The 27976-nt window shown below is 49.7% G+C and overlaps 1 protein-coding gene across 1 annotated transcript; it reads left to right on the forward strand.

Annotated features, from left to right (window-relative positions):
* The first annotated feature begins 2904 nt into the window (after nucleotides 1-2904).
* LOC119799200 (inositol 1,4,5-trisphosphate receptor type 3-like) lies at nucleotides 2905-27740 on the forward strand. The gene is made up of 11 exons (XM_038309004.1): nucleotides 2905-3132; nucleotides 3210-3329; nucleotides 3513-3685; nucleotides 11643-11807; nucleotides 11873-12062; nucleotides 12252-12356; nucleotides 12766-12884; nucleotides 13856-14021; nucleotides 14103-14263; nucleotides 14336-14497; nucleotides 27232-27740. Exons 1-11 carry the CDS (start codon nucleotides 2961-2963, stop codon nucleotides 27346-27348), a joined length of 1650 nt encoding a protein of 549 aa, XP_038164932.1. The 5' UTR covers nucleotides 2905-2960; the 3' UTR covers nucleotides 27349-27740.
* Nucleotides 27741-27976: the final 236 nt, after the last annotated feature.

Here is a 27976-nt window from a genome sequence, read left to right on the forward strand (position 1 = left end):
AAGGGTCAGACCAGTAAAGGTCAGACCAGTAAGGGTCAGACCAGTAAGGGTCAGACCAGTAAAGGTCTGACCAGTAAAGGTCAGACCAGTAAAGGTCTGACCAGTAAGGGTCAGACCAGTAAAGGTCAGACCAGTAAAGGTCAGACCACTAAAGGTCAGACCAGTAAGGGTCAGACCAGTAAGGGTCAGACCAGTAAAGGTCAGACCAGTAAAGGTAAGACCAGTAAAGGTCAGACCAGTAAAGGTCAAACCAGTAAAGGTCAGACCAGTAAAGGTCAGACCAGTAAAGGTCAGACCACTAAAGGTCAGACCAGTAAGGGTCAGACCAGTAAAGGTCAGACCAGTAAGGGTCAGACCAGTAAGGGTCAGACCAGTAAAGGTCAGACCAGTAAGGGTCAGACCAGTAAGGGTCAGACCAGTAAAGGTAAGACCAGTAAAGGTCAAACCAGTAAGGGTCAGACCAGTAAGGGTCAGACCACTAAAGGTCAGACCAGTAAGGGTCAGACCAGTAAAGGTCAGACCAGTAAAGGTCAAACCAGTAAGGGTCAGACCAGTAAGGGTCAGACCAGTAAAGTTAAAACCAGTAAAGGTCAGACCACTAAAGGTCAGACCACTAAAGGTCAGACCAGTAAGGGTCAGACCAGTAAGGGTCAGACCAGTAAAGGTCAGACCAGTAAAGTTCAAACCAGTAAAGGTCAGACCACTAAAGGTCAGACCACTAAAGGTCAGACCAGTAAGGGTCAGACCAGTAAGGGTCAGACCAGTAAAGGTCAGACCAGTAAGGGTCAGACCAGTAAAGGTCAGACCAGTAAAGGTCAGACCACTAAAGGTCAGACCACTAAAGGTCAGACCAGTAAGGGTCAGACCAGTAAGGGTCAGACCAGTAAGGGTCAGACCAGTAAAGGTCAGACCAGTAAAGGTCAGACCAGTAAGGGTCAGACCAGTAAGGGTCAGACCAGTAAAGGTAAGACCAGTAAAGGTCAAACCAGTAAGGGTCAGACCAGTAAGGGTCAGACCACTAAAGGTCAGACCAGTAAGGGTCAGACCAGTAAAGGTCAGACCAGTAAAGGTCAAACCAGTAAGGGTCAGACCAGTAAGGGTCAGACCAGTAAAGTTAAAACCAGTAAAGGTCAGACCACTAAAGGTCAGACCACTAAAGGTCAGACCAGTAAGGGTCAGACCAGTAAGGGTCAGACCAGTAAAGGTCAGACCAGTAAAGTTCAAACCAGTAAAGGTCAGACCACTAAAGGTCAGACCACTAAAGGTCAGACCAGTAAGGGTCAGACCAGTAAGGGTCAGACCAGTAAAGGTCAGACCAGTAAGGGTCAGACCAGTAAAGGTCAGACCAGTAAAGGTCAGACCACTAAAGGTCAGACCACTAAAGGTCAGACCAGTAAGGGTCAGACCAGTAAGGGTCAGACCAGTAAGGGTCAGACCAGTAAAGGTCAGACCAGTAAAGGTCAGACCAGTAAAGGTAAGACCAGTAAAGGTCAGACCACTAAAGTTCAGACCAGTAAGGGTCAGACCAGTAAGGGTCAGACCAGTAAAGGTCAAACCAGTAAAGGTCAGACCAGTAAAGGTAAGACCAGTAAAGGTCAAACCAGTAAAGGTCAGACCACTAAAGTTCAGACCAGTAAGGGTCAGACCAGTAAGGGTCAGACCAGTAAAGGTCAGACCACTAAAGGTCAGACCAGTAAGGGTCAGACCACTAAAGGTCAGACCAGTAAGGGTGAGACCAGTAAGGGTCAGACCAGTAAGGGTCAGACCAGTAAGGGTCAGAACAGTAAGGGTCAGACCAGTAAAGGTCAGACCAGTAAGGGTGAGACCAGTAAAGGTCAGACCAGTAAGGGTCAGACCAGTAAGGGTCAGACCAGTAAGGGTCAGAACAGTAAGGGTCAGACCAGTAAAGGTCAGACCAGTAAGGGTCAGACCAGTAAGGGTGAGACCAGTAAAGGTCAGACCAGTAAGGGTCAGACCAGTAAGGGTCAGACCAGTAAGGGTGAGACCAGTAAAGGTCAGACCAGTAAGGGTCAGACCAGTAAGGGTGAGACCAGTAAAGGTCAGACCAGTAAAGGTCAGACCAGTAAGGGTGAGACCAGTAAAGGTCAGACCAGTAAAGGTCAGACCAGTAAGGGTGAGACCAGTAAAGGTCAGACCAGTAAAGGTCAGACCAGTAAGGGTGAGACCAGTAAAGGTCAGACCAGTAAAGGTCAGACCAGTAAAGGTCAGACCAGTAAAGGTCAGACCAGTAAGGGTCAGACCAGTAAGGGTCAGACCAGTAAGGGTGAGACCAGTAAAGGTCAGACCAGTAAGGGTCAGACCAGTAAGGGTGAGACCAGTAAAGGTCAGACCAGTAAAGGTCAGACCAGTAAGGGTGAGACCAGTAAAGGTCAGACCAGTAAAGGTCAGACCAGTAAGGGTGAGACCAGTAAAGGTCAGACCAGTAAAGGTCAGACCAGTAAGGGTGAGACCAGTAAAGGTCAGACCAGTAAGGGTCAGACCAGTAAGGGTGAGACCAGTAAAGGTCAGACCAGTAAGGGTCAGACCAGTAAGGGTCAGACCAGTAAGGGTGAGACCAGTAAAGGTCAGACCAGTAAGGGTCAGACCAGTAAGGGTGAGACCAGTAAAGGTCAGACCAGTAAAGGTCAGACCAGTAAGGGTGAGACCAGTAAAGGTCAGACCAGTAAAGGTCAGACCAGTAAGGGTGAGACCAGTAAAGGTCAGACCAGTAAAGGTCAGACCAGTAAGGGTGAGACCAGTAAAGGTCAGACCAGTAAAGGTCAGACCAGTAAAGGTCAGACCAGTAAGGGTCAGACCAGTAAACATACCATCATAGAAAACTGAGTGAATAATGAAAATGAGGAGGAAGCAGTTAGATGTAGAGCAGATAGAGCGGACTCCCTGCAGAGGCTCATGGTTCTTTCCTCCTGGGTTTCCAGATCGTCCGTGAAGATCGCAGCATGGAGCAGATCGTCTTCCCCGTCCATCCTATCTGTGAGTTTCTGACCGAGGAGTCAAAGGTGCGAGTTTTCAACACCACGGAGCAGGACGAGCAGGGGTCAAAGGTCACGCACTTCTTTGAACAGACGTCGTTTCTCCACGGAGAGATGGAGTGGCAGAAGAAGCTGAGGAGTGAGTTTAGTGCTCCATGCTGCCTCCTCTTCTCTCTCTCGTCTCCCCGTTTTAACGTGGGTCCAAACGTTGTGCAGGTATGCCGGTTCTGTTCTGGTTCTCCAGGAGGATGTCTCTGTGGGGAACCATCTCCTTCAATCTGGCCGTCTTCATTAACCTCATCATCGCCTTTTTCTACCCCTACGACTCTGGCCAGGGTAGGTCTCACCAAACATCACAGCTGAGCTTCTGGTCCACATGTCCTTCCTCTGTGCTTAAAGGTTCTACAAAGTCCTGCTGGTTCTGTTCTGATCCACTTATTCTCCAGCTGTAGAATAAATGGAGCAAATGCCCCCACCCCCAGAAGATGTCCCCTGATCTAAGCGTCTCTCTCTGTGCAGGAGCCATCGATGACTCCATGCTGCTGATGCTGTTCTGGATCCTGACCGGGCTCTCCATCCTGGGCTTGTTCTCCAAGCAGTACGGCCTGCAGCCGCTCACTCTGGCTCTGATCCTCCGCTCCATCTACCACCTGGGCATCGGAAACACGCTCATTCTGCTGGGATCGCTTAACGTAAGAACCGTCCTGATCCAGTCCAATCCAGTCCTGGTTTCCTTTGAGTTCAGATTCATGTCCAGATCAGCTGCAGTTCCTGCTGTCCTAGTTCTGACAGACAGGGCAGATATATAGAAGCTCCGCCTACCCGATGAACTGTCTGTAGATGTGTAGAAGCTCCGCCCACCCGATGAAGCCGCCTGTAGATGTGTAGAAGCTCCGCCCACCCGATGAAGCCGCCTGTAGATGTGTAGAAGCTCCGCCCACCTGATGAACTGTCTGTAGATGTGTAGAAGCTCCGCCCACCTGATGAACTGTCTGTAGATGTGTAGAAGCTCCGCCCACCTGATGTACTGTCTGTAGATGTGTAGAAGCTCCGCCCACCTGATGAAGCCGTCTGTAGATGTGTAGAAGCTCCACCCACCTGATGAACTGTCTGTAGATGTGTAGAAGCTCCGCCCACCTGATGAAGCCGTCTGTAGATGTGTAGAAGCTCCGCCCACCTGATGAAGCCGTCTGTAGATGTGTAGAAGCTCCGCCCACCTGATGAAGCCGTCTGTAGATGTGTAGAAGCTCTGCCCACCTGATGAACCGTCTGTAGATGTGTAGAAGCTCCGCCCACCTGATGAACTGTCTGTAGATGTGTAGAAGCTCCGCCCACCTGATGAAGCCGTCTGTAGATGTGTAGAAGCTCCGCCCACCTGATGAAGCCGTCTGTAGATGTGTAGAAGCTCCGCCCACCTGATGAACTGTCTGTAGATGTGTAGAAGCTCCGCCCACCTGATGAAGCCGTCTGTAGATGTGTAGAAGCTCCGCCCACCTGATGAAGCCGTCTGTAGATGTGTAGAAGCTCCGCCCACCTGATGAACTGTCTGTAGATGTGTAGAAGCTCCGCCCACCTGATGAACTGTCTGTAGATGTGTAGAAGCTCCGCCCACCTGATGAACTGTCTGTAGATGTGTAGAAGCTCCGCCCACCTGATGAACTGTCTGTAGATGTGTAGGAGCTCCGCCCACCTGATGAACCGTCTGTAGATGTGTAGAAGCTCCGCCCACCTGATGAACCGTCTGTAGATGTGTAGAAGCTCCGTCCACCTGATGAACTGTCTGTAGATGTGTAGAAGCTCCGCCCACCTGATGAACCGTCTGTAGATGTGTAGAAGCTCCGCCCACCTGATGAACCGTCTGTAGATGTGTAGAAGCTCCGCCCACCCGATGAAGCCGCCTGTAGATGTGTAGAAGCTCCGCCCACCTGATGAACTGTCTGTAGATGTGTAGAAGCTCCGTCCACCTGATGAACTGTCTGTAGATGTGTAGAAGCTCCGCCCACCTGATGAACCGTCTGTAGATGTGTAGAAGCTCCGCCCACCTGATGAACCGTCTGTAGATGTGTAGAAGCTCCGCCCACCTGATGAACTGTCTGTAGATGTGTAGAAGCTCCGTCCACCTGATGAACTGTCTGTAGATGTGTAGAAGCTCCGCCCACCTGATGAACCGTCTGTAGATGTGTAGAAGCTCCGCCCACCTGATGAACCGTCTGTAGATGTGTAGAAGCTCCGCCCACCTGATGAACTGTCTGTAGATGTGTAGAAGCTCCGCCCACCTGATGAACCGTCTGTAGATGTGTAGAAGCTCCGCCCACCTGATGAACCGTCTGTAGATGTGTAGAAGCTCCGTCCACCTGATGAACTGTCTGTAGATGTGTAGAAGCTCCGCCCACCTGATGAACTGTCTGTAGATGTGTAGAAGCTCCGTCCACCTGATGAACTGTCTGTAGATGTGTAGAAGCTCTGCCCACCTGATGAACCGTCTGTAGATGTGTAGAAGCTCCGCCCACCTGATGAACTGTCTGTAGATGTGTAGAAGCTCCGCCCACCTGATGAACTGTCTGTAGATGTGTAGAAGCTCCGTCCACCCGATGAAGCCGTCTGTAGTTGTGTAGAAGCTCCGCCCACCCGATGAAGCCGTCTGTAGATGTGTAGAAGCTCCGCCCACCTGATGAACCGTCTGTAGATGTGTAGAAGCTCCGCCCACCTGATGAACTGTCTGTAGATGTGTAGAAGCTCCGCCCACCTGATGAACTGTCTGTAGATGTGTAGAAGCTCCGCCCACCTGATGAAGCCGTCTGTAGATGTGTAGAAGCTCCGCCCACCTGATGAACTGTCTGTAGATGTGTAGAAGCTCCGCCCACCTGATGAACTGTCTTTTAGAAGTGTTTGAAAGCTCCCCCACCTGATTTAAAATTTGTGATTTGAAAAAGCTCCGCCCACCTGATGAACTGTCTGTAGATTGTTGAAGCTCCGTCCACCTGATGAACCGGGCTGTAAGGGTGGTTTTGAAGCTTCCCCCCACCTTTATGAACTGTCTGTAGATGTTTTAAAAAGCTCCGTTCCCCCTGAAGGGGCTGTCTGTAGATGTGTAGAAAAGTCCGCCCACCTGATGAACCTTCTGTTGATGTGTAGAAGCTCGCCCACCTGATTTAATGTCTGGAGATGTGTAGAAGGTCCCTCCAACCCCATGAAGCCCCTCGGGAGATGTTTTTAGAAAGGGTTTCCGCCCCCCCCCGATGAAGCCGCCCCTTTTTGTGATTAAGCTGCCCAACCCGAAAGAAATGTCTGTAGATGTGTAGAAGCTCCCCCCACCTGATGGGAAATGTTTGTTTAAAGTGTAAAAAAGCTCCGCCCAACTGATGAACTGCCTGTAGTTGGGTAGAAGCTCCGGCCCAATGATTTTCCGGCGGGTGATGTGTAGAAGCTCCCCCCCAAACCCGATGAACTGTCTGTAGTCGTGTAGAAACTCCCCCCCACCCCATGAAGCCGTCTGTAGTTTTTGTAGAAGCCCGCCCCCCGATGAAGCCGTCTGTAGTTGTGTAGAAGCCCGCCCACCTTTATGAACCCTTGTAGAGGGGTAGAAGCTCCGGTTTTCCCCCTGGTTTTTAAACCCTTTTGTGAAGTGTTTGAAGCTCGGCCCAAATGATGAACCCTTGAAAAATTTTTGTAGGAAAACTCCGCCCCCCCCTGAAAGAACTGTCTGTAGATGGGGTAGAAGCTCCCCCCAAACCCGATTTAAATGTCTGTAGATGTGTAGAAGCTCCGCCCCCCTGGGTGAACCCGTCTGTAGATTGTTAGAAAAACTTCCCCCCAACCCGATGAACCCCTCCCGTAGATGTGTTTGAAGTCCGCCAAACCCGATGAACTGTCTGTAGTGTTTTAGAAGGGTCCACCCCCCCCCATGAAGCCCTTTTGTAGTTGTGGGGAAGCTCCGCCCCCGATGAAGGGGTTTTTGTTTTTTTTTTTGGGTTTTTTTTGTAGGGAAACTCCCCCCACCCGAAAGAAGCCGTTTTTGTATGTTTGTAGAAAACTCCGCCCACTGATGGGAAACCCTCTGGGAGATGTGTTGAAGCTCCCCCCACCCCATGAACCGTCCCGTGATGTGTTGAAGCTCCCGGGCCCCCCCGATGGGAAATTTTTTGTAGTCGTTTTAGAAGCTCGGGCCACCCCGATGGAACTGTCTGTGATGTGTAAGGGAAAAAAACTCCGTCCCCCTGAGGGAATGTCTGTAGATGTGTAGAAGCTGCCCACCCGTTTTAAAATGTCTGTAGATGTGTAGAAGCTCTTCCCCCCGTGAAGCCGGGTTTTTGTTGTGTAGAAGGTCCCCCCCAAACCCGTTACCGTCTGTTGATGTGTAGAAACTCCGTCCACCCGATGGGAAACCCTCTGTAGATGTGGGAGGGAAACTCCCCCCCACCCGGATGAACCGCTGTAGTTGGGGTTTGAAAAGCTCCGCCCACCCGAAAAGAACCCGCTGTAGATGTGTAGAAACTCCGTCCCTGATGAAAATGTCTGTTGATGGGTTTTGGAAACTCCCCTCCACCGGGTGGAAAATGTCTGTAGATGTTTTTAGAAGGGTTTCCCCCCCTGATGAAATGTCTGTAGATGGGGGTGAAGCTCCGCCCACCTGATTTAACTGTCTGTAGATGTGTGAAGCTCCCCCCACCTGATGAACCGTCTGTAGGGTGTGTAGAAGCCCCCGCCCCCTGGGTTTAACTGTTTGTAGATGTGTAGAAGTCCGCCCCCCCTGATGAAAATGTCTGTAGATTTGTAGAAGCTCCCCCCCCCTGATGAAACCCTCTGTAGATTTTGTAGAAAACTCCGCCCACCCCGATGAAACCGGGCTGTAGTTTTGTTTGAAAAACCCCCGCCCACCTGATTTAACCCTCCCGTAGATGTGTAGAAGCTCGCCCAAACCTGATTTAAAATGTCTGTTGATGGTTGAAGGGTCCCCCCCACCCGATGAACGTCTGTAATGTGTAGAAGCTCCGCCCAAAATGATGAACTGTCTGGGAGTTTTGTAGGGAAACCCGCCCCCCTGAGAACCCTCTTGAGATGTGGTTTGAAACTCCGGCCCCCCTGAAAGAATGTCTGTAGGGGTGTTAAAAAGCTCCCCCCACCCCCTTGAAGCGTTGTAGTTGGGGTAGAAAACTCCGGCCCCCCCCGGGTGAAGCCGTCGGGAGTTGTGGTTTGAAACTCCGCCCAAAATGATGAACCGTCTGTAGATGTGTTTTGAAACTCCGCCCACCGATGAAAACCCTTGGGATTGGGTAGAAGCTCCCCTCACCCCGAAGAATGTCGTAGTCGTGTAGAAGCTTTCCCCCCCTGATGAACTGTCTGTAGTGTGGGAGAAAACCCCCGCCCCCCCTGATGAAAATGTCTGAGATGTGTTGAAGTCCGCCCCCCTGATGAACTGTCTGTAGATGTTTTAGAAGCTCCCCCCACCTGATGAACCGTTCCCGTAGTTTTGTGAAAAATTTCCCCTTTAAAAAGGGTGAAAATGTCTGTAGTGTGTAGAAACTCCGCCCACCCGAGGGAACTGTCTGTTTTTTGGGTGTGTGAAGCTTTCCCCCCCACCTGATGAAAATTTTCTGTTGTTTTGTTTGAGCTCCGCCCCCCCGATGGGAAATGTCTGTAGATGGGGTAGAAGCTCCCCCCACCTTGGTGAACCGTCTGTTGATGTGTTTGAAGCTCCCCCCACTGATGAACTGTTGTGATGTGTAGAAGCTCCCCCCCCCTTTATGAACTTTTGTAGATGTGTTTTTTGCTCCCCTTTCCCCCTGATGAAACCGGGCTGGTTTAAGAGGTGTAGAAGCTCCCCCCACCTGATGAACGTTTTGTAGATGTTTTAGAAGCTCCGTTTCCCCACGATGAAAAACCGTCTGTAGTTTTTGGGAGAAGGTCCGCCCACCTGATGAAAACCCTCTGTTGATTTTGTAGAAAACTCCGTCCACCCCATGAAGCCGTCTGTTGTGTGTAGAAGCCCCCCCACCCGATGAACCGTCTGAAATTGTGTAGAAGCTCGCCCACCCGATGAATTTTCTGTAAAATGTGTAGAAGCTCCGTCCCCCCTGATGGAATTTTCTGTAGATGTGGGAGAAGCTCGTCCACCTGATGAAAATGTTTTTGGGGGGTTGTGTAGAAGCCCCCGCCCACCTGATGAACGTCGTAGATGTGTAGAAAACTCCCCCCACCTGATGAATGTTGTAGATGTGTGAAGCTCCGGCCCCCCGATTTTAAAACCGTCTGTAGTTGTGTAGAAGGTCCCCGGGCCCCCTGATGAACCGTCTGTTAAAATTTTGTTTGAAGCTCCGTCCCTGATGAAAATGTCCGTAGATGTGTAGAAACTCCGTCCCCTGTGGGCTGTCGTAAATTGGGGATAGAAAACTCCGTCCACCCTGTGAACTGTCTGTAGAAGTGGAGAAAACTCCCCCCCACCTGATGAACTGTCCCGTTTGATGTGTAGAAGCTCCGTCCCCCCCCCGATGAAGCCGGGCCCGTTTGTTGTGAGAAGGTTTCCCCCCACCCGAGAAACCCCTCTGTAGATGTTTTTAGAAGCTCCGCCCCACCTGATGAACTGTCTGTAGATGTGTTTGAAGGGTCCGCCCAAACCCGAGAACTGTCTGTAGATGGGGGTAGAAAACTCCGCCCCTGATGAACTGTCTGTAGGATGTTTTAGAAGCTCCCTCCACCCCATGAAACCGTCTGTGTTGTTTTTAGAAGCTCCGCCCACCCCCATGAAAATGTCCCGTAGTGTGTTTGAAGTCCCGGCCCCCCTGATGAAAAATGTCTGTAGATGTGTAGGAAAACTCCGTTTCCCCCTGATGAACGTCTGTAGTTGTTTTAGAAGCTCCCCCCCACCTGATGAACTGTCTGTAGATGTGTAGAAGCTCCGCCCACCTGATGAACTGTCTGTAGATGTGTAGAAGCTCCGTCCACCCGATGAAGCCGTCTGTAGTTGTGTAGAAGGTCCGCCCACCTGATGAACCGTCTGTAGATGTGTAGAAGGTCCGCCCACCCGATGAAGCCGTCTGTAGATGTGTAGAAGGTCCGCCCACCCGATGAAGCCGTCTGTAGATGTGTAGAAGCTCCGCCCACCTGATGAACTGTCTGTAGATGTGTAGAAGCTCCGCCCACCTGATGAACTGTCTGTAGATGTGTAGAAGCTCCGTCCACCTGATGAACTGTCTGTAGATGTGTAGAAGCTCCGTCCACCTGATGAACTGTCTGTAGTTGTGTAGAAGCTCCGTCCACCTGATGAACTGTCTGTAGATGTGTAGAAGCTCCGCCCACCTGATGAACTGTCTGTAGATGTGTAGAAGCTCCGTCCACCCGATGAAGCCGTCTGTAGTTGTGTAGAAGGTCCGCCCACCTGATGAACCGTCTGTAGATGTGTAGAAGCTCCGTCCACCCGATGAAGCCGTCTGTAGATGTGTAGAAGCTCCGCCCACCCGATGAACCGTCTGTAGTTGTGTAGAAGCTCCGCCCACCTGATGAACTGTCTGTAGATGTGTAGAAGCTCCGTCCACCTGATGAACTGTCTGTAGATGTGTAGAAGCTCCGTCCACCTGATGAACTGTCTGTAGATGTGTAGAAGCTCCGCCCACCTGATGAACTGTCTGTAGATGTGTAGAAGCTCCGCCCACCTGATGAACTGTCTGTAGATGTGTAGAAGCTCCGCCCACCTGATGAACCGTCTGTAGATGTGTAGAAGCTCCGCCCACCTGATGAACTGTCTGTAGATGTGTAGAAGCTCCGCCCACCTGATGAACTGTCTGTAGATGTGTAGAAGCTCCGCCCACCTGATGAACCGTCTGTAGATGTGTAGAAGCTCCGCCCACCTGATGAAGCCGTCTGTAGATGTGTAGAAGCACCGCCCACCTGATGAACCGTCTGTAGATGTGTAGAAGCTCCGCCCACCTGATGAACTGTCTGTAGATGTGTAGAAGCTCCGCCCACCTGATGAACCGTCTGTAGATGTGTAGAAGCTCCGCCCACCCGATGAACTGTCTGTAGATGTGTAGAAGCTCCGCCCACCTGATGAACCGTCTGTAGATGTGTAGAAGCTCCGCCCACCTGATGAACTGTCTGTAGATGTGTAGAAGCTCCGCCCACCTGATGAACTGTCTGTAGATGTGTAGAAGCTCCGCCCACCTGATGAACCGTCTGTAGATGTGTAGAAGCTCCGCCCACCTGATGAACTGTCTGTAGATGTGTAGAAGCTCCGCCCACCTGATGAACTGTCTGTAGATGTGTAGAAGCTCCGCCCACCTGATGAACCGTCTGTAGATGTGTAGAAGCTCCGCCCACCTGATGAACCGTCTGTAGATGTGTAGAAGCTCCGCCCACCTGATGAACCGTCTGTAGATGTGTAGAAGCTCCGCCCACCTGATGAACTGTCTGTAGATGTGTAGAAGCTCCGCCCACCTGATGAACTGTCTGTAGATGTGTAGAAGCTCCGCCCACCTGATGAACTGTCTGTAGATGTGTAGAAGCTCCGCCCACCTGATGAACTGTCTGTAGATGTGTAGAAGCTCCGCCCACCTGATGAACTGTCTGTAGATGTGTAGAAGCTCCGCCCACCTGATGAACTGTCTGTAGATGTGTAGAAGCTCCGCCCACCTGATGGACTGTCTGTTTCTCCAGCTGATCAATAAGGTGGTGTTCGTGGTGAGCTTCGTTGGGAACAATGGGACGTTCATCATGGGATACAAAGCCATGGTGATGGACGTGGAGTTCCTCTACCACCTGGCCTACGTCCTGACCTCCACGCTGGGACTGTTTGTTCACGAGCTGTTCTACAGCATCCTGGTAGGACGGTTCTCCTCCTGCAGGTTCTCCTGCTCTGCTAGCAGCTGATGGCTCCTTCTGTGCAGCTCTTTGACCTGATCTACCGGGAGGAGACGCTGTTCAACGTGATCAAGAGCGTGACCCGGAACGGGCGCTCCATCCTGCTGACGGCGCTGCTCGCCCTCATCCTGGTCTACCTCTTCTCCATCCTGGGCTTCCTGTTCCTGAAAGAGGACTTCATCATGGAGGTGGACCCTCTGCTGCAGATCTCTGCAGGTAGGTGGAGGAGCTGAGAGCAGCAGGTGGAGCCGCCATGCCGAGGGTTCCTGCTAATCTCAGGAATCTCAGATCAGGATTTCGTTTTGTTCATGTTTCTTCTGACCTCTGGGCTCCATCTCCTCTCATGAAGAACCACGTGGAGGACCAGCAGCTCCATCTCTGTATTAATCGCCTTCTGTTCTGCAGATCCTCAGCAGACTGAAGCTTCTCAGGACTTCCTCAAGTCGTGTTCTGCAGATGGAGTGAGCTGCACTGACGAGACGAATGTCCCCGCCGCCGAGGAGGAGGAAGGTAGGAGCTGCAGGGAGCTGATCCTGCCTGAGGTTCTCCTGCAAGCACATTTCATGCTGGTTCATCAAACTGCTGCAGGTTCTCCTCCTCTGGCTGCAGAGGTTCAGGGTTTTTGCAGGATCCCAGGGAAGAACCATGCTTAGATGTTTTCCTTTAAATGTGTGAGAATGTTTGGAACCAGTGAAAAGCCACTGATCTTCTGGATGCTGTTGGTGAAATGATTTGAATCTGTGTGAAGAAAGCTTCCTGGAAGCATCCATCTGTCTATCTGGGCAGGATGAGCTTCTCCTAAACGTGGAAGGTCTCTGTGGACGGACGAAAGGCTGAAAGCTTCAGATGAAACCATGAAGGTTTCATGGTTTCCTGCAGCAGCGGTTCCTGTAACCGCAGCTCTGTCTCTGTTCTGCAGGCGAGTCCAACACGGAGCGGGCCTGTGACACTCTGCTCATGTGCATCGTCACCGTGCTGAACCACGGCCTGAGGAACGGAGGAGGAGTGGGAGATGTCCTCCGCAGACCGTCCAAAAACGTAAGGTCAACGTCTGGAGATCCTCTCTTCTGCTCATTCTGTCAGGGTCCATCCTGGACAGGTAGGGACAGGGACTAGGATCTAGGAAGGGGGGCTAGCAGAACAGAGCAGGATGCTTCTACACTCCAAAAACTCTCCAAATCAGTCGAATTTTCATAAATTAAGCGTATTTTCCCCTAATAAATAAAATGATCTGTTAATGGAAGGAGTATTTTTCAATCGTAGAATAACATAATTAGATATTATGCAACTGTGTGTCTCACCTCCTCAATTCAAGAGAAAATGCACTTATTTTAAGAAGAAATAACTTATTTAGATTTGGACTTTTTCCAGATGTGCTTAAGCTGAATAAAAACAAAGTGAAGAAGAAGGTTTTAAAGTTAGCTTCAGTCAATCTAAATCAGCCTTCTGCCGATGATCAGTTAGACTGAATGGATGGAAGCAGATCAGGGATGAAGGGTTCTGGTCGGTTAGCCGTCAGGCTGTGGTCCAGACCGATGGGGTCCAGACCGATGGGGTCCAGACCGATGTGGTCCAGACCGATGTGGTCCAGACCGATGGGGTCCAGACCGATGTGGTCCAGACCGATGGGGTCCAGACCGATGGGGTCCAGACCGATGTGGTCCAGACCGATGGGGTCCAGACCGATGTGGTCCAGACCGATGTGGTCCAGACCGATGGGGTCCAGACCGATGTGGTCCAGACCGATGGGGTCCAGACCGATGGGGTCCAGACCGATGTGGTCCAGACCGATGGGGTCCAGACCGATGTGGTCCAGACCGATGGGGTCCAGACCGATGTGGTCCAGACCGATGTGGTCCAGACCGATGGGGTCCAGACCGATGGGGTCCAGACCGATGTGGTCCAGACCGATGGGGTCCAGACCGATGGGGTCCAGACCGATGTGGTCCAGAATGGCTGCCGTACCAGCGCCGCGCCGGAAGACATAACAAACCTCTATCTGTTTGCAGGAGCCGCTGTTTCCCGCCCGCGTCGTCTACGACCTGCTTTTCTACTTCATCGTCATCATCATTGTTCTCAACCTGATCTTCGGCGTCATCATCGACACCTTTGCCGACCTGAGGAGTGAGAAGCAGAAGAAGGAGGAGATCCTGAAGACCACGTGCTTCATCTGCGGTGGGTAGAACCTCCAGGCCCGGTGTCGGTCCATCCTGACGCCCTGCTGCAGAAACGCTGAGCGGCTTTTCTCTGCTGCAGGTCTGGAGAGAGACAAGTTTGACAACAAGACCGTGTCGTTTGAGGAGCACATCAAGATGGAGCACAACATCTGGAACTACCTGTATTTCATCGTCCTGGTCCGGGAGAAGAACCACACGGACTACACGGGTCCAGAGAGCTACGTGGCTCACATGATCAAGGTAGGAAACGGAGGCGGGAAGTCCAGCTGAGTCCAGGACCGTACGCCCACCTTCTTCCTTCCCCCCTCACAGGAAAAAAACCTGGAGTGGTTTCCACGGATGCAGGCCATGTCCCTGGTGGTAACCGACGGCGACGGGGAGCAAAACGAGATGAGGATGCTACAGGACAAGCTGGGGGCGACCATGAAGGTGGTGACGACGCTGACGGGGCAGCTGAACGAGCTCAAGGAGCAGGTAAGCAGAGGGTTGCTGGTTGGATTCCGCATCAAGGAACCGACCACCTGCTGCCTGTAGAGGGACTCAGAGGGAGAGGAGTCCATGTTCATCCATGTTTGGGTCAGAACATTCTGGTTACCATAGCAACACATGCCGGCTGAACCAGAGAACAGAACCACATATGATGCAAAGGAGCAGTGGAGCCGTCAGAACCGGAAAGTCTCACGTTCAGAACTTTTACTGCAAACATTAAATAATTGAACATCTACTTCATCATATAAAGTTCCCATATATGATGAAGTCGATGCCTAAAGCAGTGGCATTAGTTTATTCAGTATTGTGAAGCTTTGCCGACGCACCACCAGGTGGCAGTAATGATCTGGTTCCAGGATCCGTCCATGACTGCTGGGTCCGTCAGATTAACGCTAAACTCTTCCGCAATTATCAGTGCTGTGATCATGATCCGAGTGTCTGGCAGAAGGAAGGAGGAAGAGGAAGAAGGAAGCTTCCTGTAATAGAGAGGGAGGAAGAGGAAGCAGGAAGCTTCCTGCAACAGAGAGGGAAAAGGAGGAAGCAGGGAGCTTCCTGTAATAGGGAGGGAGGAAGAGGAAGCAGGAAGCTTCCTGTAATAGAGAGGGAGGAAGAGGAAGCAGGGAGCTTCCTGTAATAGAGAGGGAGGAAGAGGAAGCAGGAAGCTTCCTGCAACAGAGAGGGAAAAGGAGGAAGCAGGGAGCTTCCTGTAATAGGGAGGGAGGAAGAGGAAGCAGGAAGCTTACTGCAATAGGGAGGGAGGAAGAGGAAGCAGGAAGCTTCCTGTAATAGAGAGGGAGGAAGAGGAAGCAGGAAGCTTCCTGCAACAGAGAGGGAAAAGGAGGAAGCAGGGAGCTTCCTGTAATAGGGAGGGAGGAAGAGGAAGCAGGAAGCTTCCTGTAATAGAGAGGGAGGAAGAGGAAGCAGGAAGCTTCCTGCAACAGAGAGGGAAAAGGAGGAAGCAGGGAGCTTCCTGTAATAGGGAGGGAGGAAGAGGAAGCAGGAAGCTTACTGCAATAGGGAGGGAGGAAGAGGAAGCAGGAAGCTTCCTGTAATAGAGAGGGAGGAAGAGGAAGCAGGAAGCTTCCTGCAACAGAGAGGGAAAAGGAGGAAGCAGGGAGCTTCCTGTAATAGGGAGGGAGGAAGAGGAAGCAGGAAGCTTCCTGTAATAGAGAGGGAGGAAGAGGAAGCAGGGAGCTTCCTGTAATAGAGAGGGAGGAAGAGGAAGCAGGAAGCTTCCTGCAACAGAGAGGGAAAAGGAGGAAGCAGGGAGCTTCCTGTAATAGGGAGGGAGGAAGAGGAAGCAGGAAGCTTCCTGTAATAGAGAGGGAGGAAGAGGAAGCAGGGAGCTTCCTGTAATAGAGAGGGAGGAAGAGGAAGCAGGAAGCTTCCTGCAACAGAGAGGGAAAAGGAGGAAGCAGGGAGCTTCCTGTAATAGGGAGGGAGGAAGAGGAAGCAGGAAGCTTCCTGTAATAGAGAGGGAGGAAGAGGAAGCAGGAAGCTTCCTGCAACAGAGAGGGAAAAGGAGGAAGCAGGGAGCTTCCTGTAATAGGGAGGGAGGAAGAGGAAGCAGGAAGCTTACTGCAATAGGGAGGGAGGAAGAGGAAGCAGGAAGCTTCCTGTAATAGAGAGGGAGGAAGAGGAAGCAGGAAGCTTCCTGCAACAGAGAGGGAAAAGGAGGAAGCAGGGAGCTTCCTGTAATAGAGAGGGAGGAAGAGGAAGCAGGAAGCTTCCTGCAACAGAGAGGGAAAAGGAGGAAGCAGGGAGCTTCCTGTAATAGGGAGGGAGGAAGAGGAAGCAGGAAGCTTACTGCAATAGGGAGGGAGGAAGAGGAAGCAGGAAGCTTCCTGTAATAGAGAGGGAGGAAGAGGAAGCAGGAAGCTTCCTGCAACAGAGAGGGAAAAGGAGGAAGCAGGGAGCTTCCTGTAATAGGGAGGAAGGAAGAGGAAGCAGGAAGCTTCCTGTAATAGAGAGGGAGGAAGAGGAAGCAGGAAGCTTCCTGCAACAGAGAGGGAAAAGGAGGAAGCAGGGAGCTTCCTGTAATAGGGAGGGAGGAAGAGGAAGCAGGAAGCTTACTGCAATAGGGAGGGAGGAAGAGGAAGCAGGAAGCTTCCTGTAATAGAGAGGGAGGAAGAGGTAGCAGGAAGCTTCCTGCAACAGAGAGGGAAAAGGAGGAAGCAGGGAGCTTCCTGTAATAGGGAGGGAGGAAGAGGAAGCAGGAAGCTTCCTGTAATAGAGAGGGAGGAAGAGGAAGCAGGGAGCTTCCTGTAATAGAGAGGGAGGAAGAGGAAGCAGGAAGCTTCCTGCAACAGAGAGAGAAAAGGAGGAAGCAGGGAGCTTCCTGTAATAGGGAGGGAGGAAGAGGAAGCAGGAAGCTTCCTGTAATAGAGAGGGAGGAAGAGGAAGCAGGAAGCTTCCTGCAACAGAGAGGGAAAAGGAGGAAGCAGGGAGCTTCCTGTAATAGGGAGGGAGGAAGAGGAAGCAGGAAGCTTACTGCAATAGGGAGGGAGGAAGAGGAAGCAGGAAGCTTCCTGTAATAGAGAGGGAGGAAGAGGAAGCAGGAAGCTTCCTGCAACAGAGAGGGAAAAGGAGGAAGCAGGGAGCTTCCTGTAATAGGGAGGGAGGAAGAGGAAGCAGGAAGCTTCCTGTAATAGAGAGGGAGGAAGAGGAAGCAGGGAGCTTCCTGTAATAGAGAGGGAGGAAGAGGAAGCAGGAAGCTTCCTGCAACAGAGAGGGAAAAGGAGGAAGCAGGGAGCTTCCTGTAATAGGGAGGGAGGAAGAGGAAGCAGGAAGCTTCCTGTAATAGAGAGGGAGGAAGAGGAAGCAGGGAGCTTCCTGTAATAGAGAGGGAGGAAGAGGAAGCAGGAAGCTTCCTGCAACAGAGAGGGAAAAGGAGGAAGCAGGGAGCTTCCTGTAATAGGGAGGGAGGAAGAGGAAGCAGGAAGCTTACTGCAACAGAGAGGGAAAAGGAGGAAGCAGGGAGCTTCCTGTAATAGGGAGGGAGGAAGAGGAAGCAGGAAGCTTACTGCAATAGGGAGGGAGGAAGAGGAAGCAGGAAGCTTCCTGTAATAGAGAGGGAGGAAGAGGAAGCAGGAAGCTTCCTGCAACAGAGAGGGAAAAGGAGGAAGCAGGGAGCTTCCTGTAATAGGGAGGGAGGAAGAGGAAGCAGGAAGCTTCCTGTAATAGAGAGGGAGGAAGAGGAAGCAGGAAGCTTCCTGCAACAGAGAGGGAAAAGGAGGAAGCAGGGAGCTTCCTGTAATAGGGAGGGAGGAAGAGGAAGCAGGAAGCTTACTGCAATAGGGAGGGAGGAAGAGGAAGCAGGAAGCTTCCTGTAATAGAGAGGGAGGAAGAGGTAGCAGGAAGCTTCCTGCAACAGAGAGGGAAAAGGAGGAAGCAGGGAGCTTCCTGTAATAGGGAGGGAGGAAGAGGAAGCAGGAAGCTTCCTGTAATAGAGAGGGAGGAAGAGGAAGCAGGGAGCTTCCTGTAATAGAGAGGGAGGAAGAGGAAGCAGGAAGCTTCCTGCAACAGAGAGGGAAAAGGAGGAAGCAGGGAGCTTCCTGTAATAGGGAGGGAGGAAGAGGAAGCAGGAAGCTTCCTGTAATAGAGAGGGAGGAAGAGGAAGCAGGAAGCTTCCTGCAACAGAGAGGGAAAAGGAGGAAGCAGGGAGCTTCCTGTAATAGGGAGGGAGGAAGAGGAAGCAGGAAGCTTACTGCAATAGGGAGGGAGGAAGAGGAAGCAGGAAGCTTCCTGTAATAGAGAGGGAGGAAGAGGTAGCAGGAAGCTTCCTGCAACAGAGAGGGAAAAGGAGGAAGCAGGGAGCTTCCTGTAATAGGGAGGGAGGAAGAGGAAGCAGGAAGCTTCCTGTAATAGAGAGGGAGGAAGAGGAAGCAGGGAGCTTCCTGTAATAGAGAGGGAGGAAGAGGAAGCAGGAAGCTTCCTGCAACAGAGAGGGAAAAGGAGGAAGCAGGGAGCTTCCTGTAATAGGGAGGGAGGAAGAGGAAGCAGGAAGCTTCCTGTAATAGAGAGGGAGGAAGAGGAAGCAGGAAGCTTCCTGCAACAGAGAGGGAAAAGGAGGAAGCAGGGAGCTTCCTGTAATAGGGAGGGAGGAAGAGGAAGCAGGAAGCTTACTGCAATAGGGAGGGAGGAAGAGGAAGCAGGAAGCTTCCTGTAATAGAGAGGGAGGAAGAGGAAGCAGGAAGCTTCCTGCAACAGAGAGGGAAAAGGAGGAAGCAGGGAGCTTCCTGTAATAGGGAGGGAGGAAGAGGAAGCAGGAAGCTTCCTGTAATAGAGAGGGAGGAAGAGGAAGCAGGGAGCTTCCTGTAATAGAGAGGGAGGAAGAGGAAGCAGGAAGCTTCCTGCAACAGAGAGGGAAAAGGAGGAAGCAGGGAGCTTCCTGTAATAGGGAGGGAGGAAGAGGAAGCAGGAAGCTTCCTGTAATAGAGAGGGAGGAAGAGGAAGCAGGGAGCTTCCTGTAATAGAGAGGGAGGAAGAGGAAGCAGGAAGCTTCCTGCAACAGAGAGGGAAAAGGAGGAAGCAGGGAGCTTCCTGTAATAGGGAGGGAGGAAGAGGAAGCAGGAAGCTTACTGCAATAGGGAGGGAGGAAGAGGAAGCAGGAAGCTTCATGTAATAGAGAGGGAGGAAGAGGAAGCAGGAAGCTTCCTGCAACAGAGAGGGAAAAGGAGGAAGCAGGGAGCTTCCTGTAATAGAGAGGGAGGAAGAGGAAGCAGGAAGCTTCCTGCAACAGAGAGGGAAAAGGAGGAAGCAGGGAGCTTCCTGTAATAGGGAGGGAGGAAGAGGAAGCAGGAAGCTTACTGCAATAGGGAGGGAGGAAGAGGAAGCAGGAAGCTTCCTGTAATAGAGAGGGAGGAAGAGGAAGCAGGAAGCTTCCTGCAACAGAGAGGGAAAAGGAGGAAGCAGGGAGCTTCCTGTAATAGAGAGGGAGGAAGAGGAAGCAGGAAGCTTCCTGCAACAGAGAGGGAAAAGGAGGAAGCAGGGAGCTTCCTGTAATAGGGAGGGAGGAAGAGGAAGCAGGAAGCTTACTGCAATAGGGAGGGAGGAAGAGGAAGCAGGAAGCTTCCTGTAATAGAGAGGGAGGAAGAGGAAGCAGGAAGCTTCCTGCAACAGAGAGGGAAAAGGAGGAAGCAGGGAGCTTCCTGTAATAGGGAGGGAGGAAGAGGAAGCAGGAAGCTTCCTGTAATAGAGAGGGAGGAAGAGGAAGCAGGAAGCTTCCTGCAACAGAGAGGGAAAAGGAGGAAGCAGGGAGCTTCCTGTAATAGGGAGGGAGGAAGAGGAAGCAGGAAGCTTACTGCAATAGGGAGGGAGGAAGAGGAAGCAGGAAGCTTCCTGTAATAGAGAGGGAGGAAGAGGTAGCAGGAAGCTTCCTGCAACAGAGAGGGAAAAGGAGGAAGCAGGGAGCTTCCTGTAATAGGTAGGGAGGAAGAGGAAGCAGGAAGCTTCCTGTAATAGAGAGGGAGGAAGAGGAAGCAGGGAGCTTCCTGTAATAGAGAGGGAGGAAGAGGAAGCAGGAAGCTTCCTGCAACAGAGAGGGAAAAGGAGGAAGCAGGGAGCTTCCTGTAATAGGGAGGGAGGAAGAGGAAGCAGGAAGCTTCCTGTAATAGAGAGGGAGGAAGAGGAAGCAGGAAGCTTCCTGCAACAGAGAGGGAAAAGGAGGAAGCAGGGAGCTTCCTGTAATAGGGAGGGAGGAAGAGGAAGCAGGAAGCTTACTGCAATAGGGAGGGAGGAAGAGGAAGCAGGAAGCTTCCTGTAATAGAGAGGGAGGAAGAGGAAGCAGGAAGCTTCCTGCAACAGAGAGGGAAAAGGAGGAAGCAGGGAGCTTCCTGTAATAGGGAGGGAGGAAGAGGAAGCAGGAAGCTTCCTGTAATAGAGAGGGAGGAAGAGGAAGCAGGGAGCTTCCTGTAATAGAGAGGGAGGAAGAGGAAGCAGGAAGCTTCCTGCAACAGAGAGGGAAAAGGAGGAAGCAGGGAGCTTCCTGTAATAGGGAGGGAGGAAGAGGAAGCAGGAAGCTTCCTGTAATAGAGAGGGAGGAAGAGGAAGCAGGGAGCTTCCTGTAATAGAGAGGGAGGAAGAGGAAGCAGGAAGCTTCCTGCAACAGAGAGGGAAAAGGAGGAAGCAGGGAGCTTCCTGTAATAGGGAGGGAGGAAGAGGAAGCAGGAAGCTTACTGCAATAGGGAGGGAGGAAGAGGAAGCAGGAAGCTTCCTGTAATAGAGAGGGAGGAAGAGGAAGCAGGAAGCTTCCTGCAACAGAGAGGGAAAAGGAGGAAGCAGGGAGCTTCCTGTAATAGGGAGGGAGGAAGAGGAAGCAGGAAGCTTACTGCAATAGGGAGGGAGGAAGAGGAAGCAGGAAGCTTCCTGCAACAGAGAGGGAAAAGGAGGAAGCAGGGAGCTTCCTGTAATAGGGAGGGAGGAAGAGGAAGCAGGAAGCTTACTGCAATAGGGAGGGAGGAAGAGGAAGCAGGAAGCTTCCTGTAATAGAGAGGGAGGAAGAGGTAGCAGGAAGCTTCCTGCAACAGAGAGGGAAAAGGAGGAAGCAGGGAGCTTCCTGTAATAGGGAGGGAGGAAGAGGAAGCAGGAAGCTTCCTGTAATAGAGAGGGAGGAAGAGGAAGCAGGGAGCTTCCTGTAATAGAGAGGGAGGAAGAGGAAGCAGGAAGCTTCCTGCAACAGAGAGGGAAAAGGAGGAAGCAGGGAGCTTCCTGTAATAGGGAGGGAGGAAGAGGAAGCAGGAAGCTTCCTGTAATAGAGAGGGAGGAAGAGGAAGCAGGAAGCTTCCTGCAACAGAGAGGGAAAAGGAGGAAGCAGGGAGCTTCCTGTAATAGGGAGGGAGGAAGAGGAAGCAGGAAGCTTACTGCAATAGGGAGGGAGGAAGAGGAAGCAGGAAGCTTCCTGTAATAGAGAGGGAGGAAGAGGAAGCAGGAAGCTTCCTGCAACAGAGAGGGAAAAGGAGGAAGCAGGGAGCTTCCTGTAATAGGGAGGGAGGAAGAGGAAGCAGGAAGCTTCCTGTAATAGAGAGGGAGGAAGAGGAAGCAGGGAGCTTCCTGTAATAGAGAGGGAGGAAGAGGAAGCAGGAAGCTTCCTGCAACAGAGAGGGAAAAGGAGGAAGCAGGGAGCTTCCTGTAATAGGGAGGGAGGAAGAGGAAGCAGGAAGCTTCCTGTAATAGAGAGGGAGGAAGAGGAAGCAGGGAGCTTCCTGTAATAGAGAGGGAGGAAGAGGAAGCAGGAAGCTTCCTGCAACAGAGAGGGAAAAGGAGGAAGCAGGGAGCTTCCTGTAATAGGGAGGGAGGAAGAGGAAGCAGGAAGCTTACTGCAATAGGGAGGGAGGAAGAGGAAGCAGGAAGCTTCCTGTAATAGAGAGGGAGGAAGAGGAAGCAGGAAGCTTCCTGCAACAGAGAGGGAAAAGGAGGAAGCAGGGTGCTTCCTGTAATAGGGAGGGAGGAAGAGGAAGCAGGAAGCTTACTGCAATAGGGAGGGAGGAAGAGGAAGCAGGAAGCTTCCTGTACAGGTGCTGGTCATAAAATTAGAATATCATGAAAAAGGAGATTGATTTCAGTAATTCCATTTAAAAAGTGAAACTTGTATATTATATTCATACATTACATACAAACTCATATATTTCAGATGTTTATTTTGTTTAATTTTGATGATTACAAATGACAACAAATGAAAATCTCAAATTCATCATATCAGAAAATTAGAATATTACTGAAGACCAATAAAAACAAAGGATTTATAGAAATGTTGGCCAACTGAAAAGTATGAACATGAAAAGTATGAGCATGTACAGCACTCAGTATTTAGTTGGGCCTCCTTTGGCCTGTATTACTGCAGCAATGCGGCGTGGCATGGAGTCGATCAGTCTGTGGCACTGCTCAGGTGTTATGATAGCCCAGGTTGCTCTAATAGTGGCTTTTAGCTCTTCTGAATTGTTGGGTCTGGTGTATTGCATCTTCTTCTTCACAATACCCCATAGATTTTCTATGGGGTTAAGGTCAGGAGAGTTTGCTGGCCAATTAAGAACAGGGATACCATGGTCCTTCAACCAGGTACTGGTAGCTTTGGCACTGTGTGCAGGTGCCAAGTCCTGTTGGAAAATGAAACCTGCATCTCCAAAACGTTGGTCAGCTGCAGGAAGCATGAAGTGCTCTAAAACTTCCTGGTATGTGGCTGCGTTGACCCTGGACCTCAGAAAACACAATGGACCAACAACAGCAGATGACATGGCACCCCAAACCATCACTGACTGTGGAAACTTTACACTGGACTTCAAGCAACGTGGATGAAGTGCCTCTCTTCTTTTCCTCCAGACTCTGGGACCTTGATTTCCAAAGGAAATGCAAAATTTACTTTCATCAGAGAACATGACTTTGGACCACTCACCAGCAGTCCAGTCCTGTTTCTCTTTAGCCCAGGCAAGACGCTTCTGACGCTGTCTGTGGTTCAAGAGTGGCTTGACACAAGGAATGCGACAGCAGAAACCCATGTCTTTCATACGTCTGTGTGTGGTGGTTCTTGAAGCACTCACTCCAGCTGCAGTCCACTCTTTGTGAATCTCCCCCACATTTTTGAAGGGGTTTTGTTTCACAATCCTCTCCAGGGTGCGGTTTATTAAAAATAAGATCATAAGCACTCCTCTATCCGCGATTGTACCTGAGGTAGTCATGGAATCTGAACTGGGTTTAGACTGCTTTGATCCAGTTGAACTCTCTGAATTAGCAAAATTATTGTCTTCATCTAAGCCTTCAACTTGTATGTTAGATCCAGTTCCAACCAGGTTATTTAAGGAGGTATTCCCTTTGATCTCCTCCTCCATTTTAGATGTGATTAATCTATCTCTGTTACAGGGATATGTACCTAAAGCTTTTAAGGTTGCTGTAATTAAACCTCTGCTTAAGAAACCGTCTCTTGACCCAGATGACTTGGTCAATTATAGACCTATATCCAATCTTCCTTTCTTATCCAAAATTCTTGAGAAAGTAGTTGCCAAACAAGTTTGCGATCACTTCCACCATAATGAACTTTTTGAAGAGTTTCAGTCTGGCTTTAGAGCTCATCATAGCACTGAAACAGCTCTGGTGAAAGTCACTAATGATATTCTCATGGCCTCAGATAATGGACTTGTATCTGTGCTCGTCCTGTTGGATCTTAGTGCTGCATTTGATACAGTTGACCATAATATTCTTTTAGAAAGACTTGAATATTTTGTTGGAATTAAAGGAACAGCACTAGACTGGTTTAAATCTTATCTATCTGATCGAATTCAGTTTGTTCATGTTAATGATAGATCTTCAACACGCTCAAAGGTTACCTGTGGAGTACCACAGGGATCAGTGCTAGGACCAATTCTCTTTACTTTATACATGCTCCCAATTGGTAGAGTTATTAGACAGCATGGGATTAATTTCCACTGTTATGCTGATGATACCCAGCTATATCTGTCTATAAATCCAGATGAAGCTAACCCATTACATAGATTACAGGCATGTCTTGAAGACATAAAAACCTGGATGACTCTTAACTTTCTGCTTCTGAATGCAGACAAAACAGAAGTTATAGTCTTTGGACCAGAGTCTCTGAAAAAGAAGCTGATTAGTCAGTCACTTCATTTGGATGGGATTAAACTGATTTCAGATAATAAAGTAAAAAATCTTGGTGTTGTTTTTGATCAGGACCTGTCATTTAGGTCCCATATCAAGGAGGTTTCTAGAATTTCCTTCTTTCATCTGAGGAATATTGCAAAAATGAGCAATCTCCTGTCCAGGGGTGATGCTGAGAAACTAGTCCATGCATTTGTTACTTCAAGGCTGGACTATTGTAATTCTTTACTATCAGGAAGTCCACAAACTGTAGTTAAAAGCCTTCAGCTGATCCAAAATGCTGCAGCCAGAGTTCTAATGAAAATTAAAAAGAGAGATCATATCTCGCCTATCCTGGCTTCTCTTCATTGGCTTCCTGTTAAATCCAGAATAGAATTTAAAATCCTCCTTCTCACATATAAAGCCTTAAATGGCCAAGCTCCATCTTATATCAGAGATCTGATTGTTCCTTATGTTCCTAACAGAGCACTTCGCTCTCAATCTGCAGGTTTACTAGTGGTTCCTAGAATTTCTAAAAGTAGAATGGGAGGCAGATCTTTTAGTTCTCAGGCTCCTCTCCTGTGGAACCAACTACCAGTTTTAGTCCGTGAGGCAGACACCCTGTCTACTTTTAAGGCTAGGCTTAAAACTTTCCTTTTTGATAAAGCTTATAGTTAGAGTGGCTCAGGTTATCCTGAGCTATCTCTATAGTTCTGCTGCTATAGGCTTAGACTGCTGGAGGACATAGGGACCCCCATTTCATCATTCTGCTTCATTCTATCTCTATTCTCCCACTCTGCAGAATCTGTTAGTTCAATCTCTAACGTTCTGCTCTCTCTGCTTTTCCTCAGAGTAGCTTTGCCTCGTCTGTTCCTGTTTGGCTGTGACGTCATCCTGGAAAGAAACATCAGCTGTGCTGCTTCTATCAACACCCTTGTTTATAGATGTTGGAGATCGGCCTGTTTTCCAGTGTGGTCCTGTTTCTCTGACCGTGACTGAGTGGATGTGCTTTCTTCGTCCTCTGGCATGGGAGCTGCCTTGGAGCTCGTCTGCCTGGCTGTGTGTTTCCTGGACGGGGCCGCCTTTTACAGCTGCTTTTTGTATCTCTGCTTCTGTCTCCTTGAACCCCAGTGGGCCTCAGCAGATGGCCGCTCACACTGAGCCTGGTTCTGCTGGAGGTTTCTTCCTGTTAAAAGGGAGTTTTTCCTCTCCACTGTCGCTACAAGCATGCTTAGTGTGAGGGATTGCTGAAGAGTCAATGAGTCAATGCAATCAACTGGTTTTCCTTAGATAGAAAACTTTGTATCAATTTGATCTGGTTGAACTGTAAAGTGCCTTGAGATGACATGTGTTGTGAATTTGGCGCTATATAAATAAACTGAATTGAATTGAATTGAATTAATCATCAAAATTAAACAAAATAAACATCTGAAATATATGAGTTTGTATGTAATGTATGAATATAATATACAAGTTTCACTTTTTAAATGGAATTACTGAAATCAATCTACTTTTTCATGATATTCTAATTTTATGACCAGCACTTGTAATAGGGAGGGAGGAAGAGGAAGCAGGGAGCTTCCTGTAATAGGGAGGGAGGAAGAGGAAGCAGGAAGCTTCCTGCAATAGGTAGAAATGAAGAGAAAGCAGTAAACTTCCTGTCATAGTGAAGGAAGAAGCAGGAAGCTTCCTGTCATAGTGAGGGAAGAAGCAGGGAGCTTCCTGTCATAGTGAGGGAAGAAGCAGGAAGCTTCCTGTCATAGTGAGGGAAGAAGCAGGAAGCTTCCTGTCATAGCGAGGGAGGAAGCAGGAAGCTTCCTGTCATAGCGAGGGAAGAAGCAGGAAGCTTCCTGTCATAGTGAGGGAAGAAGCAGGAAGCTTCCTGTCATAGCGAGGGAGGAAGCAGGAAGCTTCCTGTCATAGTGAGGGAAGAAGCAGGAAGCTTCCTGTCATAGTGAGGGAAGAAGCAGGGAGCTTCCTGTCATAGTGAGGGAAGAAGCAGGAAGCTTCCTGTCATAGTGAGGGAAGAAGCAGGAAGCTTCCTGTCATAGCGAGGGAGGAAGCAGGAAGCTTCCTGTCATAGCGAGGGAAGAAGCAGGAAGCTTCCTGTCATAGTGAGGGAAGAAGCAGGAAGCTTCCTGTCATAGTGAGGGAAGAAGCAGGAAGCTTCCTGTCATAGTGAGGGAAGAAGCAGGAAGCTTCCTGTCATAGTGAGGGATGTTTTTGAAAGACACTTTTGTTTTTTCGTTTAAATCTAATCTTAGGTTAGTTCCTAGTTTGTTCACTAATTTCTAAGCCTTTTAATTCATTCATTTGTTTTTATTTTCAGTTACTTTGATCATTTTGAGTTATTTATTTCCTATAAACTTTTTTTTTTCAGCTTTTATGATTAGGCTAACTTTAACCCATTTCTCTCTGACTGTGATTAACCGGAGCCTGGCCTCTTGTTTTATTCTGGTGGAAATTCACAGTTTTCCTAAAATCCACAAGTAATTTGGATAAATGGTGGGATTCTTTCTCTAGATTACCAACGTCTCAGTAAAATCCAGTCATATTGATGCCTGCAGCCGTCCTCCTAGTCCTCCTAGTCCTCCTAGTCCTCCTAGTCCTCCTAGTCCCCCTAGTCCTCCTAGTCCTCCTAGTCCCCCTAGTCCTCCTAGTCCTCCTAGTCCCCCTAGTCCTCCTAGTCCCCCTAGTGCTTTAGCGGTGCCCTCTCACTCAAACTTTCTGGAGGTTCTTTTTGTCACCTAGATTCTATGGCTGAAGTATCAGTAGTATTATTTAATCTGACATGTACTCTGTTACCTGGAGATCAGAATATGGGCTTTCTGTGTGGAAGTGAATCTCTAAGTATCTCAATTCAATTCTATTCTATTCAGTTTATTTCTATAGCTCCAATTCACCAGAACCAAAACAGAACCAACCCGGGAATTCCAGATGTGTTTCTGGCTCTGCTGGATTCTACTGCATCTCACTGACCAAGCTAGCATGCTAGGTCTCTGTCAGGGTTCTTTGGACCGGATCAGTTTGGGGTTCAGGTCTCCGACCAGCAGCTCCTGAGGTTCTACCAGGCAGGAAGGGGTCCAGCTCTGTGAGGAGACCAGGACTATAAAGGACTTCCTGTTTGTCTGCAGATGACGGAGCAGAGGAAGAGGAGGCAGAGGATGGGCTTCGTGGACGTCCAGGCCGGAGCGAGCGGCACTCTGCCGCCATCAGCTGCAGGAGGAAATCATCAGATCTACAAACCATGAAGGCAGCAGTGAGCATCCAGCTGGACCGATGCTGGAGAACCTGCAGCTGGTCCAACCTGATCTCCAGATGTGGAGAACCTGAACCTGCTTTTGTGTGCAAAGATTAGCAGCAGTAGTTTAAGCATAGGAAGAAACCTGCTTTGCTTGGTGCAGCTTCTAGTTTAATGAGATCTAAATTATTCTGCTAGATCTTCAGAAGATTAGGTTTGTGGAACCAGTAAACCAGCCCAGTTCAGACACACCTGGAAATCATCAGGAAACATTGTTCCATTTCCTGTGAACGTAGAATTGTCCTGAAATGTTTGATTTTATGTTTTACAGAAAGTCGATCATTTAAATGTGATCTGATCACGTTAAAGATGTCAGAATAAATAAACTTGTTTAGTTGAATATTTTCTGCCTCATTTAAAAATATTTTTCACTGTTTGTGTGTGTGTGTGTGTGTGTGTGGGGGGGGGGCGTCCCAAATGGGTCTTTAATAATCTAATAAATAGAAATTATTGAAGTATTCAAAGTCCAGAACCATGTTTATTATGCTCCAACCTGAGCCTCCCTGCTGTTTGACCATAGATGGTGGTCAGATGTTCTCCTAGATCAGCTGCTTCTAAACTTCTTCAACTCCTGATCC

Source organism: Cyprinodon tularosa, unplaced genomic scaffold (assembly GCF_016077235.1).
Source record: "Cyprinodon tularosa strain WSP-4 unplaced genomic scaffold, ASM1607723v1 ctg1176, whole genome shotgun sequence".
NCBI lineage: Eukaryota > Metazoa > Chordata > Actinopteri > Cyprinodontiformes > Cyprinodontidae > Cyprinodon > Cyprinodon tularosa.